Source organism: Aegilops tauschii, chromosome 5 (assembly GCF_002575655.3).
Source record: "Aegilops tauschii subsp. strangulata cultivar AL8/78 chromosome 5, Aet v6.0, whole genome shotgun sequence".
NCBI lineage: Eukaryota > Viridiplantae > Streptophyta > Magnoliopsida > Poales > Poaceae > Aegilops > Aegilops tauschii.
Window position 1 is genome coordinate 504,723,097 of NC_053039.3, and position 21,353 is coordinate 504,744,449.

At 47.0% G+C, this 21,353-nt stretch overlaps 2 protein-coding genes across 3 annotated transcripts; both read left to right on the forward strand.

The window, feature by feature from the left end:
• The first annotated feature begins 1,667 nt into the window (after positions 1-1,667).
• Positions 1,668-4,268, forward strand: LOC109732560 (peroxisomal membrane protein 13). The gene is made up of 5 exons (XM_020291734.4): positions 1,668-1,924; positions 2,532-2,768; positions 2,848-3,116; positions 3,514-3,606; positions 3,694-4,268. The coding sequence occupies exons 1-5, from the start codon at positions 1,918-1,920 to the stop codon at positions 3,898-3,900; spliced, it is 813 nt and encodes a 270-aa protein (XP_020147323.1). The 5' UTR covers positions 1,668-1,917; the 3' UTR covers positions 3,901-4,268.
• Positions 4,269-4,816: 548 nt separating this feature from the next.
• Positions 4,817-12,992, forward strand: LOC109732559 (glycolate oxidase 1). Of its 2 annotated transcripts, none has more exons than XM_020291733.4 (9): positions 4,817-5,318; positions 5,957-6,135; positions 10,853-10,977; positions 11,315-11,361; positions 11,471-11,548; positions 11,670-11,861; positions 11,947-12,079; positions 12,183-12,388; positions 12,466-12,992. In XM_020291733.4, the coding sequence occupies exons 2-9, from the start codon at positions 5,993-5,995 to the stop codon at positions 12,652-12,654; spliced, it is 1,113 nt and encodes a 370-aa protein (XP_020147322.1). In that variant the 5' UTR covers positions 4,817-5,318; positions 5,957-5,992; the 3' UTR covers positions 12,655-12,992. The 2 variants fall into 2 exon arrangements, with proteins under 2 accessions (XP_020147322.1, XP_073354381.1); XM_073498280.1 differs by having other exon boundaries at positions 5,032-5,318; positions 5,957-6,139.
• Positions 12,993-21,353: the final 8,361 nt, after the last annotated feature.

The window sequence follows — 21,353 nt, forward strand, 5'->3', positions numbered from 1 at the left end:
AGAGGCAAGGATAGATTCATTCATACGATCTCGAGGTAGAGCATCATGTAACTTTGTACTTCATCCACAATACGAATGAAAAAACAACATCGAAAGATAAATAACGTAAATGAAATAACCGACCATAATAACTTGCTAGAGAAAAAAAAAAGACATCCACCAGCGAAGAACGACGCGATAAAACATGCGTTAGCCTCTAGCTTGTACCATGAAGCCTGAATGACCGAGATCACTAATAAGGGGTACCCCTTGTAAAGGTTACTCCCACCTGGGAGTTTTCCCTTTTTTATCGTAGATTCGTTTATTCAAAACGGGTTATCTCTTGGACCATGCATCAAAATCCTGAACCATTTTTACCGTTAGATTTCTCGCATCAAGATCTTTGAATCTAGATCCCACATTAATAGATTCCGACGAATTTTTCTTCACAAAAAACAAAAGAAAAACCCGAAGTCGGAATCACCCCCCCCCCCCCCCCCCAGTTTTTTTCTTTCCGAGAGGCATAGTCGTGCTTCTCGCGGAAACAAATTTGTACCTCCATGAGAAGCAAACAATTTTGTGCTTCTCGTGAAAGCAAAAGTACACATTTTTTCCTTTTCCGAGAGGCATAGTAGTGCTTCTCGTAGGAGTAAGTCTGTGTCTTCATAAGAAGCAAATCTGTACTTATCCCGCAAGTTAAAAAAACGTATTTTTTCTATTTCTGAGAGACACAGGCGTGGTTCTCAAGCAATTTGTGCTTCTTGTGAAAACAAAAAACACATGTCTTTTCTCTTTCCAAGTGGCACAAGTGTGTGCTTCTTGCAGAAGCAAACCTGTGCCTTCATGATAAGCAAATTTTTACTTCTCGTGGAAAAAAAACCACACAATTTTTTTCTTCAAAACCTAGAAAAAAGGCAAAAACCAAAAAAGAGCCCATCTAAAACCCGAAAACACGTATACAAGATAGAAAAAATAAAATCCTATGAAAGCGCCCAGCGCGCGACACGTGGCGGCGGCTGGACGCACCACTTGATGCTCTCTCAGCCCACTAAAGTGCCCCTGTGGGGCTCACAAAATCTTGAGAAAGTGCCATGCACGTGACACGTGGCGCTGTCCAGACACAATTTGTCATCAAATGCGGTCCCGCATTGGTTCGCCGATACGTCCGGACGTCTGTTTTCTCGCAAACCGGAGACAAACAAAGTGGAGCTTTGCGGGAGTCCGGATATCTGTCTGGCCAATCCAAAGCCAGTACATATCCTCTTTCTGTCCGGACGGCGGAAAGCTTTTGCTGATTATTTTTTTCTCTTTGGCGGAAGGTTGCTAGCATTTGGCGAAAGCACTATTGTTTCACTTTTTTTTCTTCAAGTGCCATAGTCTATTTTCATTTTTAAGTGCTCACAGTGGCGGAAAGCACTAAATTTTTAAGTCACAATGGCGAAAGGCCATTAGCCAATAGTTGCGGACCGATTTTCGGGCAATACCGTGTCTGTTTTTTTAAATACCATGTCCATTTTTTTTTTAGTGGTCCGTGTCCGTTTGTGGGTCGGCGTTGAAGGTGCCCTGAGCCCACCAAAATGACCCTTGTACCCCTTGACTGGCCTGAATGATTCGGACCACAATAGCAGCCCGAGGAGAAAATGCCTCGCATGTAAAACGTCTCAACGGAGGCCCACGAGCAAGTCAAACGGTCAAGTCTGAACGCCGCCGCACCCGACCGTGTCCCCAACGCGTACGCGTAAAAAGCCGGCCCAGGACTGGAACCAGAACGGTATACCACCCGTCACCCTAGACAGGCTTCGTTTCCTCCGGCGACGGCGGAACGAGCGAGAGAGTCCTCGGCGCGGCCGACAACCGGCTGGGCTGCGGGATCGCGCGATTCAGCCGGCGCGAAGGGCCGCAGAACTAGCGGCACCGCACCGCGCCGCGCCGCACGCCATGGCAGGTTCGTCGCCTCCCCGCCCCGCGCGGTTGCGCCCCCCACCCTCCCCTCCCCGGGTTACTTTTCTGATGATGGATCGATCGTGCTGGGTGCGATTTTGGTGCGCGCGGTTGGTCTTGGGCCGTCGCTTGGTTCGCGATGGATCCGGTTGGGCGTGGGAAGCATCCGATCGATTAGGTAGGGTAGGTGGGTGGCGATGTTCAGGAACATCTTTCGGGAAGTGATGCGAATTCAGGAACGATGGCCGATAATTGTACTTCGGGAAGGTATAGTTTGGGGTTGAAGTTGAGATGGCTCTGAGTGTTTGTCATGTGAGGTATTATATGTCAAACCTTCATACATGTGTTTAGCTTAATTAGCTCCTGTGCTTATTCCCAAAAAATTGTACAGGTGTGTAGATGGTTTCGTTCCTGCACATTTCTTGCAGGTTAACTGATACTAGTTCCTAATCGCTTTCATGGCTGGCTGCAATCTCTGCCTTCTAGTATAGCGCTCTGCCCCTAAAGCATGGTTCCTCATAGTTAGAGCAATTTCTTCATTTCATTCAGTCAAGAATGTACCAGCTCAGATTGCTACAATCCCTTCATTCAGTCATGAATGTGATTTGCAGGTAATAACCCACCACCAAAGCCATGGGAGCGTGTTGGCACTTCATCTGGCCCAGCCCCTTTCAAGCCCCCCTCTGGAGGCAGCACTAGCGACGTTGTTGAGGCCTCTGGGACAGCAAAACCTGGGGAAGTTGTTTCTGCTGCACAGAGCAATGCTGCTTTCAACGTGAACAATACAGTTGCAGGGCCTGTGCCCCCGCGTCCCTGGCAGCAGCAAGGATACGGAAATACTTATGGGGGTAATCAATAATTTGTGCAGCGTTCCAGCAATTACATGCTCTTTCTGGCTTGAATGATAATTTTTCAATCAAAATGCAGGTGATGGTGCCAGTACCTATAATTCATATGGTGGATTTGGCGGGGCTTATAGTAACGGTGGGCTATACGGAAATAATAACATGTATTCAGGGTATGGAGGTGGTTACGGCGGTTCGTACGGAGGCTCTGGGATGTATGGTGGGTCAATGTATAATAACGGGATGGGAAATCCATACGGTGGAATGGGCATGAGTCCTTACAATCAGGGTCCTCATTCGTTTGGCCCTCCAGCACCACCCCCAGGTTTCTGGGTGTCCTTCCTACGAGTGGTAATGCCATTTCTACCAACTGAAAATTGAATTAGATATTGATTTGTTCAATCTATAATCCATACCGTTGAGCATGATTCAGCTTTGTACAATTGTGTCCTTCATATGGTGATTGCTGTGCTTAAACTTTTGTGGATCTAAGTTTGCTTGTTTAGCCTGTTTGTGCTGCCATGTTATGATTATCCTGATGAAGTTCATGCCTTCTTTATGTATAAAAAATAGTTGGTGGAACAGGTTTCAGGTTTGGCTAGAAATCTATGATCTAAATCTATGGCGTGGCTATTGTTCAACGCACAATTTGTTCCTTGCATCTTGTGCATTCAAAAAATTAATTAGTCATTTTATATGCTTTAAATGGGGACAACGTTCTATTTACCCTGTTTCTCACTGATTGCAGATGCATGGGATTGTGAATTTCTCTGGGCGAGTTGCATTCCTTATCAGCCAGAACACTCAGGCATTCCACATGTTCATCACAGCTCTTTTGCAGGTATCCTTTGACGAGTGCCTTTCCATTCCATTCAAACATGCTTCTTAAGTTCTTCTGAATTCTGATCCAATAATATTATTGTCACAGCTATGTGATAAGTCTGGAATGCTTTATGGTGAGCTTGCGAGATTCACATTTCGATTGCTGGGGATCAAAACCAAACCAAATAAGGGCAGAATTCAGGGTGCACAAGCTCCATCATTGGATGGGCCAGGCCAGCAGTTCGTTGAGGCACCAAAAGCTAGCAAGAACTCATGGGAGAACGTCTGGAGCGGCGATGCTAAGGGAATGTGAGCTGCTATAGGTGTGCAGTTACAGTGACAGGTTTTGTTAGACGAGGACGATGAGTTTGCTTATGGCTATGGGGAGAAAGGAAATCTGCTGATTTCTGTTCTGATGCATCTGCCATTTGAACCAGAGCAAGGAAACCAAGTAATCCCTAATGCTCGTTGTATTTACCGTGATTTCTTTTCTTCCCTAGTATCTGTGTAGTGCTGTTACGAAGAGTTTGCTGCTGTGAGAAATGTGAGCTTGTAAAGTATGGCTTTCCTGATAATAGAGTAAATATTACCCAAAATGCCTTGTCCCGAGAACTGGTCCACAAATATTACTGTTTTCCGTTATATCCTTTTTATTGACAAAAAGATATATTTTTTATTTTAGCACAGGAGTATACTGACGCACCTCGTGATAACGGCATGGAATTATTATCTGCTCTCACAGTTGTTTCCGCCAACAGGCAGAATGATCATGATTAATCAGCAATATGCCATCCCTTTGGAACAGTTGCTGGGACAGATAAAGTTCTTCGGCTCTTGCAGACGGTAGTGCTGCTACTCGTAAATGTTACTAGCTGCGTGGTGCGCGAAACTGGTCTGAAGTTGACATGCGCCCTGAGCTCTGAAGCTGAAGCGCGTTGTTTCTTATCCTCCTTGGGTACTGCAAGGGTGCCTGACTCTCCTTTATGCAGAGCATGCTTTGTACTCTGAACTTTTGCCTTTTGAAAACTGTATGACACGAGAAACTGTTGTAAAGGCCATGAGATGGAGCAGATTTGCATGGCAACATCTTGCGATGACTGACGCAGGTCTTGTGGGTGTATCAGGTTCGTTCACTGCGTCCTTTAAGTGAACACGGTCCCTGTATCTACTCCACTATCGCCAAACAGTCCCACTTGAGCAACCAAACCAAACGTGCCATATATCAAGATATAGTACCATGAATTTTTCGAAAACCGTAGATTGGCTGCCGAGTACGGGCGCCTAATATCTCTTCTGCTGTCCAGCAATCACCGGCGCGACAAGATCACCTGGAGTCACCGATGATCAAGATAATGCGGTCGCCACGGCCTTCAATTTCTTACAGTTTTCTGAGACAAGGCCCGGGAGGAGATAATCTGCTGCAATGGAACACACAAAATAAAGAAAATGAGCCCCTTTTATTGTGTTTCTCCTGGCTTGGGTGATGCTGATGTCAAGTGGATGAGGAAGCAGTGTAGGAGGAGCCACCCTGCATCCCAACCTCCAATAGCTCATCCGTAACCTCCACCCCTTCCTTTCCCCCTCAACTATCTCCACGTCTCCCTGCATCTTTGTCTCCATGCGCAGCAGAAGCCTCCCCCTATCTGCTATCCCCTGGCTACTATATATCACTTGCACTCCCCACCACTCCCTCCCGTTCGTGCTCCCTTCTCGCCTGCGTCCTCCTCTAAGGTAAAGCGCCATCCATTCCATTCCATCCATGTTCTTCCTTCCCCTGCTTCATGCGCCGCAGTTCCTTCTCGAGCTCCGTCTTCCTGTGTTTTTGTAGCTTTGCCTTTGTCTTCCATCTCTTTGTTGGTTCGATCCTCTGTAGGAGCAGTGAGGATTTTGTGTTTGTTTCTTCTCGACTTTGCGCTTGCCGATGTTCCAAAGTTCCATTGCTAGCTTCACCATGTTCCTTTATCATTTCTGCCAAAATGAATCGCGTGTCTGTTTCGCTGTTTTCTCCTGGGAAATTGTTCGTCGGTTTTGCTTTTCTCCTAGGAAATTGTTTTTCTGTTTCCTCTGGGGAAATTGTTGGTCGGTTTTGTGTTCTGCTGAGAGAGCAGTATTTATATCTTTTATGCAGAAACAAAATGGGCATCTGCATGCACTCTGCAAGAAAGGTGTCCCTTTTTGTTTCTCCACCCATGGAACCTGCCATCATACTAGTATTTTTTAGGAGTAGCTCGATCGGCTTGTTGCTTTAAAGGAAAGGGCGTCCATACTTTCGTCTTCCCTAGGTTTTTTGCATGTAAACGACGGCCGTTTTGGAGGAAGATCTAGCTCTACCGTCTAACACGCTGGTCCTGTTCTGTTCTTGGTTGCAGAGTGGTGAAGGGTTCGTCGCTGCTAGCCAGGCAATCATGGCGGAGACGGTCACCAATGTATCGGAGTACCAGGCCATCGCGAAGCAGAAGCTTCCCAAGATGGCCTACGACTACTACGCATCCGGGGCGGAGGACGAGTGGACCCTCAAGGAGAACAGGGAGGCATTCTCCAGGATCTTGTAAGCAATTTAAGTCTTGTTTGTCCATCTAACCAGCTTTAACGCGTGTGTGAGTCAGGGAGCTGTGCAACTCTTGAGCTTCAAACCAGATTATAAAAAACGTTCAGGGCACTGATGCTGAAACTAGTGGCCATCATCAGATTAAACCATTCCATGTTTTTTAGGAATTATTAGTAATCATTAAAAAATAGAGGGAGAGAGAGAGAACAAAGTGTGGTTGACACTTCTCCCTACTCTTGTGTTTGAGTGCATTTTATTATCCGAGTTCATGTATATATTGGAGCAACAGTTAGTGTTGGTACTATTCTACAAGTGGGCCATCCTTTTTCATTTACTGCTAAAATAAAAGTAAAATTTCCCTTTTCCAATGAATCTGAAATTTGTATTTTCATGAATTTTCATGGATAAAAATAAAAAACAACACTTCCTCTATGTGATCAAAATGCTAAATTATTGAGTTGTTTCTTATGTCCACAAGAATTCCTTCTTGGCATAGCTACTATATATACAACTTTGTGATTCCGTAATTAGGCTTGTTGCTAGTCCATTCACAACCTAGCAAAAGTTCCGATACATAGCCTAATTTCGATGAAGCCCTTCAACTTAAGTTGTCAAATATGCATTAACATTCGCACAAACTTTTGTAGTCATTGGATTCACATCCAACCATCATGGTCACCTCGAGCATCTAATAACGGTTAGAGAGAAGCCCACAACAAACTGTGGCTGTCACTTCTACCTGGTATTGTGCTTGAGTCGATTTTATTATCGAGTCCGTGTATATTATGCGAGCAACAGTTGTAGTGTTGGTACTATTCTCCAAGCGGGTATCATTTTTTTTATTAAATAACAAAAGCAACATTTCCTTTTCATATGAAAATAGAATTTGAAACAACATTTTCATCGATTAAAAAACACTTCCTTTTCACAATGACAAATGTAAACAACATTAGTGGTTGGGTTGTCTTTTTATGTGTGCAAGAATTCCTTTTTGGCGTACGTATTATACAACTTTGTGATTTAATAGTTACTCTTGTTGCTAATCCGTTCATAGCCTAGCAAATGTTATACTTAATACACAATATTTTAGATGGACTTTTTCAATAAAAGTTGCCAAAATTGTGGAAACGTCCACACAAACTTTTGTAGCCATTGAATCTTTATCCAACCATCATGATTGCCTCTACTATCTTATACATAGAACACCTTCGGCCTAACCCTAACATGTGTCCCTTACATCCCAACGTCGCCACATATTGGGCATGCTCTCTTCCTCCACCCTCCTCCGGCTCTTATGTTGCCCTTCTTCCTCTTCTAACTCTTTGTGTTGCCACCCTTCCTCCTCTTCTACGATGGTCATTGATGTCACCTTCTAGTGATGGTTGGTGACCTCTTTGGCGAATACCATATAAGAAAATAGGAGAATGAAGAAACAAAGAGGCAAGATATTTTTCAAGGGAATTTGCTTTCTAGGTGATCTGAGAAGACATCTTTGACTCTCATTAGTTGCTTCATCGAGGCAAAAAGGACGTGGGATAACCATGTTTTAGCAAAGCTGATTAATAGCAATTTTGGTAACTTACCATGCATTATAAATCCAAACCTCAAAATTATTAAAATATCGCCGCGGTCACGACGTCCACCATAAAATCCTCCGTTATGTCATGTCATGTCCTAAAACCTTACCCCTGACTCCTAATACCACGTCATGAATGATTTAATTCCTGTCAATTATTATCGCAAACGGCACATCGCACCATCACCATGGGTCTTCCACAACTCCAACGTTCACTCTCGTCTATTTATGCATGTCGGTGACTTCACTAACTTTTCATTTGGGTAGCCTAATGAAAACAACCGTTTTTGAACATTGTCGTCATAGTTTCTCTTCCATGACGAATGATGGTTTCCTTGTGTGACACGACATGACAAATTATCACCATCAATTCATTGGGAAGAAAATATATTTTGGTGGGAGCAGTTAGAGAAAAATAACAAAAGTACGCTAATCTGCATAGTTGGCAGGGCCGGGCAAAATATTTTACGTGCTTAGGGATGGATTAAAAAGATATCATTATTTATCTATTTATATTGAACTTTTTTATCTTGACAGAACTCAGGTGGCCATTAATATATGTTGTTTTATTAATACATTATTTGACAAATGAGATATACAACAACAATTTTTTGGGGATATAACTAGCATCATGATTTTTTTAATGATCATTTATACCGATGTCCAAATATAATTCCTACATTCACCATTACATATACATTTTATGTGCTACACTAAAACTGTATTTTGTTATAAAATGTGTTTTCATTATTTAGTTTATAGTTTTTAAAAATATATTTTGGTGTATTAAAAAATGTTTTGTTAAATTGTGTTCACCATTCAGCAAAGAACAAACCAATAATTTCACATTATTCCACCAATTTACCTATGCCCCTTGATGTATCATAATGTGTTTATATATGTATCGTTAAGTATCTATAGAACTTGGTAGAGTGCCTATTGAGTATATGGATTTAGTAAATAACTTGAGATGTCTGGAGTTCAAGACTAAGCGCAACTAAACAAAAAAATTCTAATGTGCATGAAGTGTCAGGGCATCTTCAACACTGACCGCAAACCGGACACTGCATCTGTCCGCGGACAGGGGAGACTAGTTCGCGGACACGGATACGGGAGGCAGCCATCCAAAGCTATATGCATACATTTTAAAACAAGTTTAAACAAGTCGGACAAATTACATGCAAACCAGATTATTTTCATTCTAACCAGACAAAAACATTTACATTTTGGACATATTTTAACTAAACTATACCGGCCTACGATAAAACTAGTCTACAGCCAGCCACGACAGATCTCCACTCCCATGACATGTCTTCCCTATGTCCGGCAGCCCGCTTGTCGGACTGCCGGAAGCCAGGACGGATATGCTTCAGCGTGAGGGGAAGAATAGCCTCCCTCCACCTCCGTGAAGCATGGACCGAGGTTGGCTTTTAGGCGGGGAACACGGTCACTGTGGTCAACACCCCCGCTCACCGGGAAGACACCGACTGTGTAACCCGGCGACGCGGTGGCCTTCGTGGGACCCAAGCGGCGGTGGCCTCCCATGATGTATTTTTCCTCATTGTCCGCAGTGGCCGCGGACATGCCAACCTCCGCCGACATGACGTTTTACCCCACCCGCCTGACGCGTTGCCGCCATTGCTCGTGGCCAATTTGTCGGGAGACGGCGTTGTCCAGCCAGGACGGGCGAGGAGGGGTGGCGATGGCGATGATGGTGGCGCCGGATATGAAGGGTTTGCCGGCAAGCCATCTTGTATCGGGCAGGCTCACCGGGCACCCAATGTCGCTCCAATGCTGAAGAACTCCTTTTGTTCGCCGGAGGCCATGGCGGATGTTGTACAAGGAGGAGATGGAGAGAGTGGAGGTGATGTGTGGTTCTTGCCTGGCGTCTGGCCACATTTATATAGCATGTGGATGCGAGGAGCTAGCCAGAAAGGTTTTTAATGCCGGCCGGCACATGAACGAACGTGTGGTGCTCGGGGTGCTGGAGTTGGTTCCTCGGCACATGCGCCGGTTTAGTGGAGATGGGAGGGTAGACGGATGCCGTTCCAATGTGGAGAGAAGGCGTGCGCAACGGGCGAGCAGCGGGAGGCGCTCTTGGCCAGCAAGCCGCTTCAATGCCGACTCCAGTGGGTGGCCGCGTCCGTTCTGGGCCGACATGAATGTGGGCAGCTGGTTTCGGATGGGAAAGCGCACGGGCGCGGGAGAGGGCTTTTTGGCCACCCAGGTTAGTCAGACGCGGGCAAGGCAGCAGCTCGGACGCCCGCAGACCTCCTCCTCTTAGTGTGTCTTCAGTTTACAGGAAAAAATGAGTCCGGACCGATGTAGGAATGCGTTAGATGGCAAAACACGTTCGAACCGCGCGGTTCAGATGGTTGGGGGAGTTTTGAGGGTGGACGTTGGAGATGTGCTCAAGTCGTAGTATGTCATTTCCTGGATGTGCTCAATGTACGGAGAATCACCCGACTCATCAATTTTAGAAATGGGCTTCAGTTTGGAAAATCACCTCTACAACTGGGTCCCAACTTGACCCCAAAATCTGAGTCCGCACGGTGGTTCTCTCCTCCCTCTCGACTCTCTGTCTCCCATGCGACAAGTGGCTGCATTTTCACCTCTCCATCGCTGCCATTCCCTCCTTCCTCCTTGTGGCGGCCTTGACCTCGACCATGTCCTACGCGTCTGCCGAGCTCCTACACAAGCAGATCAATCAAATCTACTACTCCCTCCATTTCAAAATACTTGAAGTACTCCCTCTGTAAACTAATATAAAAGCGTTTAGATCACTATTTTAATGATCTAAATGCTCTTATATTAATTTATGGAGGGAGTAATAGACTTGTCCTAAGCCAAACTTCTTCAAGTTTGTAAAAATATATACCAACATCTACAACACCAAATTAGCTTAACTAGATTCATCATAGGTACTATGTATGTATTTGATGTTGTAGGTATTAAAAAAATCAATAAAGTTGGCCGAATTAAAGAAGTTGGATGTATGACAAACCTAGAACTTCAAATATTTTGAAACAGAGGTGGTGGTAGTAGTATGCGACCACTGCTTGTTATAGTAGTTGGTAAGATATTTGGTGTTTTTTGTTGTTGTCTTGGGTCCCCAATCTAACAGAATACATGTGTGACCAGGTTTCGCCCTCGCATACTGATTGACGTGTCGACCATCGACATGACCACATCCGTCCTGGGAATGAAGATATCCATGCCCATCATGATTTCCCCCACCGCCTTTCAGAAGATGGCTCACCCGGAAGGTACTTGGTTACTCAACTCCAGCACTCTGTCCTCGTGTTTACTTGACGATTAGCCGGTTTCCTTAGATTGGAATTATGCATCTAGCCCAAATAATATTACCACATTCAACATGAAACATCAGCTTCATACACTAATACTGCAGTGAACCATACTGATACACTGAGACAGAGTTAACTACGGTAGTAGATAAAGTACTCCCTCCGTCCCATAATATAAGAACATTTTTGACATTAGTGTAGTAAATAATCGTCAAACCAGAGATGACTCCGCAACACACGTACGTATGTCTTGTGTTTCTCGAGCTAACTGAGACCCCTTGTGTATTGATTAATTCAGGAGAGTACGCAACTGCACGGGCAGCGTCAGCAGCAGGAACTGTGATGGTATGCTCCTGTTAATCCAACCAATTCATGTTGTGTCTTGTGTGTGTGTGTGTGTGTGTGTGTGTGATCCTGAGCTTGAAAACACTTTGCTCTCTATTTTTGTTGCCAGACGCTGTCATCGTGGGCTACCTCGAGCGTGGAGGAGGTGGCCTCGACTGGGCCGGGGATCCGCTTCTTCCAGCTCTACGTAAGCACCACATTGATCTCTGTTCGTGTCTCACAGATCGATGGTGCATCATGGTATCTGAGGCTAATCATCTTGGTTGCCTGCGATGCGCCATGGACGACGACGGGTGCTTGATTTGCAGGTGTACAAGGACAGGAAGGTGGTGGAGCAGCTGGTGAGGAGGGCGGAGAAGGCCGGGTTCAAGGCCATCGCGCTCACCGTCGACACCCCGCGCCTCGGCCGCCGCGAGGCCGACATCAAGAACAGGTTCGTGCTGCCGCCGGGCCTCACGCTCAAGAACTTCGAGGGCCTCAACCTCGGCACCATGGACCAGGTCAGTTGATCACCCGCCTTCATTCCTCCATCGGCTTTACGAAATCGACGTTGCATATTTTGCTTACCACCTCGATCGGTTGCAGGCCAATGACTCCGGGCTGGCGTCGTACGTCGCCGGCCAAATCGACCGCACCCTGAGCTGGAAGGACGTCAAGTGGCTGCAGAGCATCACCACCATGCCCATCCTCGTCAAGGGAGTCATCACCGCGGAAGACGGTAACCCGTCTCGCCATCTCTTCTTCTTAGCTTTGATTTGAGAGCCACGGATGCGAAGATAGGCTGACATAGCCGGTTTCCGTGGACACCCGCGCGCGCGCAGCTCGGCTGGCCGTCCACTCCGGCGCGGCCGGCATCATCGTGTCCAACCACGGCGCCCGCCAGCTCGACTACGTGCCGGCCACCATCAGCGCCCTCGAGGAGGTCGTCACGGCCGCCCAGGGGCGCATCCCGGTGTACCTCGACGGAGGCGTCCGCCGCGGCACCGACGTCTTCAAGGCGCTCGCTCTCGGCGCCTCCGGCGTCTTCGTAAGCCACCGATCGACCCTTCACCAGCCACTGTACATACCGCGTACGTATGTTTAGCACTGGATTCTTGTTTGCAGATCGGGCGGCCGGTGGTGTTCGCGCTGGCGGCGGAGGGCGAGGCCGGAGTGCGGAACGTGCTGCGCATGATGCGGGAGGAGTTCGAGCTCACCATGGCGCTCGGCGGGTGCACCAAGCTCAGCGACATCACCCGCAACCACATCTTCACCGAGGGTGACCGCCTCGGGCGCCCCCTGCCGAGGATGTGATCAAGAGCCAACGGCATACGAACGCGCCCACCGCCGATCATCGCCGTCTCTGACGCACGGCCGGGCATGCTAGCCAAGTATCCACTGCAACGCACGCAATAATTACCGCGAACTCTATACCTACGACATCGTCAGCGCCAAGATGGATGCTAGCCGTGTGTGTCCGGCCGGGGACGGTGAGCCGTAGTAGATAAATTTTGCGTACTGTCGACCGGCACGTTTCGCCATTTGACCATATTTCACACCGACTACACCATATTGTATTCCATATCCTATTGGGTCCACACATATACACTCATCGATTCTGTATTTATCATAATACATTGTCATCGAGTAAAGCTTATCTGGATACGGGTGTGAACTGGAAAGGGTCCCAGCCCCGCGAGCATCGCCGCTCGCCTGGCGGCTGCCGCCCTCCCCAGCCACATCCATCGTCGCAGGTAGCAGCTCACCGCTCTCGCTGTCGGCCAGCCCCGCGAACAACTACTATAATTCAAATTACACTTACACAATGTTCATAACTAATTGCACTTGTAATTGAACAATTTTAACTTTAAAGTGGGCGTCGTATCCTATGAATCTGACTACGTTCGTGCACCCCTGCATCCCTTCGCTACCATCCATCCGAATCAAATCCTGCGCATGTAGTTTGTTGGCTCAATTCTTGCAAAAAGACGCCCGCCTCCAACCCAGCTCACCTATGCGATTTGCGAAAAGATCCCTCATCCCCTGGCCTGTCTCCCACCTCCGGCTCCTGAATCATTCTCCTGCCAGTCCAACTCGGCAACTCCGGTTGCAAACAGGACCTAGATATCTGGCTACCACATCCCGCCGACGACATGCGGCGCATGCGTCGATGGAGACACGCCAGAGGCGGCTCATAGATCCCAGCGACGACAGCCCAAGACGGAGATCCATGTGTGTGGCCGACTGGCCGTCTCATCGGCCGCCTTCACATCTCGTCGATGGCAGCCCGTGAGCACGAAATTTGGATGACTACGTTTACCTCCACATAGCTAGCCCTATTAGATGATCTCCCCTTGGCCCTTGCCGATTAGTGCCCAGCGAGATGTGACTGGCATGTGTTGGTGAATGTAAATTTCTGAAATAATCTGTTGGTTCTACTTTCGTTTTGGTCAATGCCATTTTCGACGCTGATGTTGTTTTGTAATCGGAGGTGCTCCATGCTTGATTTGCACTGCGCAATTTATATTACAAATCTGATATACTGATGGCAAATATTTGCCTATGATACATGCTGCTCCTGGTACTAAACACCTAATGGCTATGCTTGTAATTTCTTCTAACTGTTAGCTGCTGGCCATAGGCACGAAATTTCTGAGCATGCTTCAGGTTTTGAGCATTTGTCTCGACTGATTGCAACTTCAGTAGCTAGGTTCAGAGTGTTTGAGTACATGCCTCCATCTCAGCTTGATATGCATCCTGTAGTTTCTGAAGATTCCCATAAGACATAACAAATGGTTGTCCTTCGCTACATGACCCCAACCACTCTTATCAAACTGACGAATACAGGATTGCTTCCATTTTTGGTGCACTATATTCTCCCTCACTTTGTTGGAGTTTGCAAGATAATGACCAATTTCGTGGCTCAAGGAATGTATTTACACGATAAGTCTTCCAAACAACAAGTACAGTTCGCGTTCTGCAGATGTAGAATTTAGAGAGACAGATCACGGCAAGGGAGATGGGTCTGCAGATGAATAAGTAGATGGGAAAAAAAAATTAGGCCGTTCTGATGTCTAAAGGGACGAGGGAAAGCAAGTTTCTGTTATCATAAAATAAGATTCTCCGTCCATAATCGCGGTGGCCGCCAGATGGGTCGCAACGCATCATGGGAGGAGATTTTCTCCGCCGTGCTGATCTGAACGATTCAGGAGCCGGAGGTGGGAGACAGGCCCAGGAGATGAGGGCTCTTTTCGCAAATCGCATAGGTGAGCTGGGTTGGAGGCGGGCGTCTTTTTGCAAGAATTGAGCCAACAAACTACAGACGCAGGATTTGATTCGGATGGATGGTAGCGAAGGGATGCAGGGGTGCACGAACATAGGCAGATTCATAGGATATGACGCCCGGCGTGCTCTCACTCAAATCAACATCCCTCATAATTGATACTCAGTGATTTAAGACTCATGTCTCAATTGTTCATTATTGATGTGTACATCACTCATGATGAAAAATGCAACGGTAGGCAAAACTTGCCAATCACATCTATGTGACTCTTATTCATCTTTTGATGGGCGTGTTCCAACCTCAAGACGATCTTGTCATGAACGTCAAGACAACCAAGTGATCCCGCTGTGAAGTCTGAACTCTTATACACGCTTCAACTATTGTTGGATGGTTAGGTGAACAGTGGTATTCCCGGTCCACCAGGGTTCAAGTCCTGGTGCTCGCATTTATCCTGGATTTATTTTAAGATTTCCGGCGATGCACGTTCAGTGGGAGGTGCTCATAGGGGTAGTGGGTGCGTGTGTGTGTTTATAGGGGTGAGTGTATGCGCGTATATATGAGTGTTTGCGTCTGTACTGTCTTCAAAGAAACTATTGTTACTGTGGGAATTTTTCTTCTAGCTCGACTTCTTCCTCTTTTCATATTGTTACTTTTGAAAATGAGTTTTATTTCTTTAGTAGGTACCCTCCTCATATGGTTCAAGCCGTTCGTATCCATGTGTACATGGCGCAACCAAAGCGACACTTATTCCAGACGGCGCTACACTTAGAATAACACTAACCATTCAGACCATACGTCATGTCGTGCTCGTTGCCATCGAAGGCGGCGTTCATCTCAGCCTCCTCGCCCGCGGCCAACTACACTGCCGCCGCCATCGCGTACAAACAACACTTCTCCTCCCCGCCCTCTGCCTCGGCACCATCTTCACGCACTTCTCCTGTGGCGACAACACTAGCAACTTGTTCTCCGCGCCGCCCACGGGCCGCTTGCATGTGACTCCGTGCCCCGTCGCGTCTGCCGCGGCCACCATCCACCCCGTTGTCGAGGCACTCTACTATAACGATGTATGTCATGTGTAGATGTAACTCTTAATCACGTCATGTGTATGCAACCAAACACCATGTAGTGCATCAGTTCAATCAACACAGGCAACCAAAGGCCAGACAAAAATTGCCTCCCTAATGCAGCCATGCTATATGCGGCTTACCAAACTACATGCAGAACATGATTTTTACCTGTATTTACTCAGCCAGGCTCAATTGAGTCACAAATGTAATGAGGCAAAAAAATAATGCAGTCTACCAAACACGTTTTTGACGATTTTTAGCATTCATGGTCCAGCACAGTCACGCAGGGCTCATAATGTGTGCTCTACAATCCCTCAAAAAAGTGGGCTCTACAAAAAAACTTATAAAACCCCTAAAAAAACTTATAAAAAAGGAAATTGCAGCATGTTGGATGCCGGTTGTTTCGCTGTATAAATGGCATAAAGTGGAGGGTCGTATAAGCAAAGCCATCGAGAGAGGTGTCTTGAGTCAACAGGGCTGCGACGCCTTGTCCTTCGCCCTAGCCGCCGGCCCTCCCGCTCCGCACGGTCTAGCTCGAGCACACGTTCTTTTGATCGGAAGCCATGGTGGTGGCGCCTACTGCAGCGGAGGCGCCCGACGTCGATCTAGCGCAGGTGTCGAAGAAGGCGCTCGCCAGCCCTGCGGGTGCTAGGGCTGGGACCATCGGGAAGGGGATGATGATCCACGCGAACCGCAGCGTCGCCGACGACGACCCGTTACGCTGCTTGGTAAGCTCCGTGATCTCTCCCTCCCGATCCGTTGCCCTAATTAACACCCTCCTCCTTCCAGCTATATATACTGCACGTACGTTGCTGTTCAAATCTACGTAGTATTCTGGTGCTTTATACCTGCCGACTGGACAAAGCACAATACATTAAGATCATGATTTTGCGTTCACAACAGATGGGGCTTTTTTCTCAATATAAGTTCTCCATTGTTAGTTAATGCTGTCACTTTGCAGCGGATTATTGCCTGATCTGTTTGAATAACATGTATTGTTTGACACTTATTGTCTACTCAGATATATCTGCACATCGCTTTTAAAGCCTGGGACAGTGATCCTATATGTGCAAGAGTCCCTCAACTTCTGTAATGTGAAGGTAATATCTACTTAGCGAGTTAGTATGAGTTTAGTGCTGAAATATACGTGGATTACCCAAACTTTTCCAGAAATAGAAGTCTGAAGTGATGGGAAATGTTGGACATCCCACATACTCCCTCCGTTCCTAAATATAAGTCTTTGTAGAGATTTCACTAGGTGGACTACATACGGAGCAAAATGAATGAATCCACACTTAAAATGCATCTATATACATCCGTATGTAGTTCATAGTGAAATCTCTACAAAGACTTATATTTTGGAACGGAGGGAGTATACTTCAACACCTCTCTCATGTGTGGCTCAATAAGGCCTAAACATGGACAGAAAGAGGGCGATCTTTTTTATTTAAATCGCAAAGGCAACAGTTGAACCCAAGATATGTTGGCTTCGATACCATGTTAAGTTTCATGCACCAATCATTAAAATAAAAAATCCCAAACTTAATAAGAAAGTTGGGTGGCCCACATATATTCAACACTTTAAAAACTTGATATGCACCCTAGAACATATGTTATGCCTGTGACAAAATTACCCCTGTTAAAAATTCTTACCACCTTTTACCCCTAAGTGGTAACTAAATGACATGTTTTACCGGATTTAATGATTTCCCTCCAGTTCTGCCGAGATGGAGCCAACCATCAAGCCTACGCTGTCCCGCTGTGCTACTGCATTTCTTGCACCCGACTGTGTGAAAAGAAGTGGAGATGGTGTGTCAACCCCTGTTAGCACCAGAGGGCTACCGGAGTGACCTTGAAGCTATAATTCCTATACTGAAGAAGCACTTCGTGGAAGACAATACGGCCCGCGTGGCCCGCTTTCCGATGCTCGTGGAGAACCTAATAGCAGAAATTAGAATGCTTAAATCGGAGGAAACCCTTGACTACAAGGATTTTGACAGGAGGTCTATCATTTTCAGTCATCCTGTCACGCAGTGCTCGTCGGCGCGGATCAGTATCTATACTAATATTATTCTCCATTCGAGCTCGTCGTGCGGGACATACGGAGAAAATTTTAGGAATGCACTGGACCCGCCAGGGTCGAACAAGTTTCCTGCACCAAGCTGGGTGCTAAGAGCATACGATCCACATGATCAATCATCACCAGAGGGACTGAGAGACGTGTTTGTACATCCTGAGAAAGCATATCGCAATACATTTCTCTCCAGACTGCGTTTCTCCAGGTGCCTGGTGACGCACGCCCTAAAGAACGAGGTATTTACATCGTCTGCGCCCAGGCTAGACATACCAAAATGTGCACATTATTTGGTTTGCTGATTGACTTGACACTCTTATTTTTCCAGATAACAGAGAAACAGGTTGAAGCCGCACTCTACTTGTTATGGCCAACTCAGTTGCCAGAACTACAACGCAGAGTGATGCTCCTTTTCAAGCCAACAGCTCGGTCCAAATCGGCAAATAAAGATTCTACTCCCTCTGTTCGGAAATACTTGTCGGAGAAATCGATGTATCTAGAACTAAAATACGTCTAGATACATCCATCTCTTCGACGAGTATTTCCGAACGAGGGAGTACACCAGTAAAGACAGTGAACCTAATTGACCTACGAGAGGCTTTTGGCTCCAAGAAATGAAATAGCACACTTCAAGTGTTTCTGGTTAGTAGTACCTTCTGTATACTCTCTTCAGCTACCTCTAGCTCCATAGATTCCCAATTGAATTTTGCTTCAGATGATAAGAGGGCTAATTCCCCTGCTTTTACATGAGCTAATCCTAAGATTCCCCTGCTTCAGATGATAGCCGCATTTTTTTATGGGTTTCACTTGAAGATAAGGATGGAAATCCTTATTTTCCAGCTTGCTGTTCACAGATTTTGATCAAATGTTTTTATACTGTGTCATGTTCAGTCTATTACCTGAAAATCCTAAGATTCTCACTCTGAATCTGAAAATGGACCTAGAGTTTTCTTACTTGTACCCAGCATATAAGTTGAAGGATGCATGTTAGTGCTCTTGTTTGAATTTTGTATGGGTCTTCACTTTACGATAAGTGCGTAAAATCTTTGTTTCGTATGCGACGCTACAGATTTTGATCAAATGCTGCTATATTGCCTTGTGGAAAACGTTACCAAATTGTCAATTAAATCTTGAAACCCCTAACATATCTGATAACCATAGAGTTTAAAAAAATTATATATTGTACTGACCGAGTTACTAATGTTCGATGGCGCTGTCCTGCTACTCTGCCATGTTCCAGGACGACAGTGCTGCATGTTAATAGCATGAGCCTTGGACTGGATTGCCATGCTAGACAACATGACGCCCTCGATAGGCGCAGCTGTCGCGCCATCAAGCATAGCGCCCTAGCCTAGGCCGTCGTGCAAAAGGGTCAGTTTGTGCCTTTTTTTTCTCATATACGGTTCATTTTGCGGTGAAATTTCAGAGAAAGGTCAAATTTGTCCATTTTCATCGGAAGACACATCGTTGGCCTGGCTGCACAGATGCTGGACTTCCACGGACTTGCTCGCCGCGCTGCGCCCTGTATGGCAAGGAGCCCTGAGTCGATCCCGTCAACTGCTTGTTCTTGCGTCAAATTTGCTCCTCCGTGCGACCAACTGCATGACCGTCTCTGCCAGGAGGCAAGTTCAAATCATGGTGGTCTGCATGCGATGGCTGTCGGCCGGCCCCGAGAAAAGGGATGGCTTCCCTGCTCTCGGCCTGGTAGGTCTGGAGGAAAAGGATGACTGCGTGTTCAACGCGGCGCAGCCTGATGTTCATCATCTCCTTCGTTATCATTCAGGACGAGGCACGCGAGTGGTCACGCGACTGCTAAATCTGTTATCGTTCCAGGCTAAATTTGAAGACATGACAATAAGTGTCTCAATCTTGATACAACTTTGCATTAAAGTTAGTACAAAGTTGAGACACTTATTTTGGAACAGGGGGAGTACTAGGTAAACCCGTCAAAAATTTTTTTTGATACTAGGTGAATGCAGATATCCCTGTTAGCAGATCAACACTGGGTTCAGTCCAGGCATCAGGATACTCAGGATGAAAGCGGCACCAGTTTTTGCAACACATCATCTACTGCCTACCCCGAATGAAGGAGACCATCTAGCAAAAGATGTAATCTCAGGATGCCAGGTGACTGTTCTCCTCTCACGGCCCTTCGTACGACCTGTCGCTTCATGTAACGTGGAAGTACGTACAAGACCCCGTGTCGTCGATACCAGTTACTACTCCCTCTGTTTCTAAATATAAGTCTTTTTAGAAATTTCAAATGGACTACCACATACGGATGTATGTAGACATATTTTAAAGTGTAGATTCACTCATTTTACTTCGCATGTAGTCACTTGTTGAGATCTCTAGAAAGACCTATATTTAGGAACGGAGGGAGTAGTTTGATTGCGCAGCTGAGAGCCTCGCTGGTAACAACAGAACAACCAACGGCCCGTGTCTCCTTCCTGCCTACACGCCGTGTAACGCAGCTGAAATATGTAGCATTTTTTTATTTATTTTTGCGGGGATGAAATATGTAGCATTGCACCCAGTAGTTTCAGTTGCGTCACACAGAGACAGTCTACTAATTCAGGTTTACATTGCTTCAATCTGCACAAGGTTGGAGTACTTGGTAATAAACAGGATGGGAATTATGAATTATCACACAAGAAATATTGCAAGTTAATATGAGAAGCGTCGTGTTTCCTTCCTCGATACATCCGCAACTAAGCGAGAACAGACTAGATTTAGAGGAGGTCAAGTGTGGATCACATCGGAAAGGCGCGGTCGCGGCCGGAGCCTTCCTTCTTCATCGGACACCACCTCCACCCCGCCGACCACCATGAAATTATTTGTGGTAGTCGCTCATGCGGTCCTCGTCCTTGGTCAGGAAGAACCTGGCCGTGCAGAGTCTGCCGGAGCCAAGCGGCAGGAGGTCGGTCGACATGAGCCGCCAATCTTTTGGCCAGAACCTCGACCCCAGATCACTCCCCAGGTTCTGCCACGCCGGTGTCCGGGCCAGCGGCTGCCACCCCGGTGTCCCGGCCAGCGGCTGCCACCCCGGTGTCCCGGCCACCGGCGCGGACACGGCGGCGAGGGCGAGGTCGGACGCGCAGAGCTCACGGGCGGATCTTGCTCCACGCGCCGCTCTCTGTGTCGAAGCGGAACGTGCCGGCTCCCACGGTGGACACCCAGAACTGATCGCCGACTTCAAAGGGGTACGGTTGTTGCTGGAGGCGGCCGGGAAGGGAGGTGGCCGGAGGGATTGCCAGTGCCAGTTCGGCTGCCAATTGCAGTCGTTGTGGTTGCGGCCGTTCATCAGAGCCGCGAACTGGTGATCGATGCCATTGCCACTCATGACGAAAAGGCAGTGGTCACCGACGGCTGCCGACATGGGTTTCATCACGCGCTGGAGCATCATCGGCATATTGGTGCTGAAGCGGATACCGTGCACGGCGGCATCGTAAAGGTAGGTGCCCCCTGTGCTGTCCACGGCGAGGATCTTGTCCCGGTTGCTGCCGAAGGCCATGAAATCCCTGGAGCAGTATTGCCCCGGCGGGCCGCTGGGCAAGTCGAAGGAGATGGAGGCTGGAGGCAGCGGGAC

Coding starts and splice junctions, on each gene's coding strand:
- LOC109732560 (XM_020291734.4), top strand. Junction 2,769..2,847: donor ATACGGAAATACTTATGGGG/GTAATCAATAAT, acceptor ATCAAAATGCAG/GTGATGGTGCCAGTACCTAT. Junction 3,607..3,693: donor TCATCACAGCTCTTTTGCAG/GTATCCTTTGAC, acceptor TTATTGTCACAG/CTATGTGATAAGTCTGGAAT.
- LOC109732559 (XM_073498280.1), top strand. CDS start 5,206: ATGCGCAGCAGAAGCCTCCCCCTATCTGCTATCCCCTGGCTACTATAT. Junction 5,319..5,956: donor CGCCTGCGTCCTCCTCTAAG/GTAAAGCGCCAT, acceptor TCTTGGTTGCAG/AGTGGTGAAGGGTTCGTCGC. Junction 11,549..11,669: donor TCCGCTTCTTCCAGCTCTAC/GTAAGCACCACA, acceptor CTTGATTTGCAG/GTGTACAAGGACAGGAAGGT.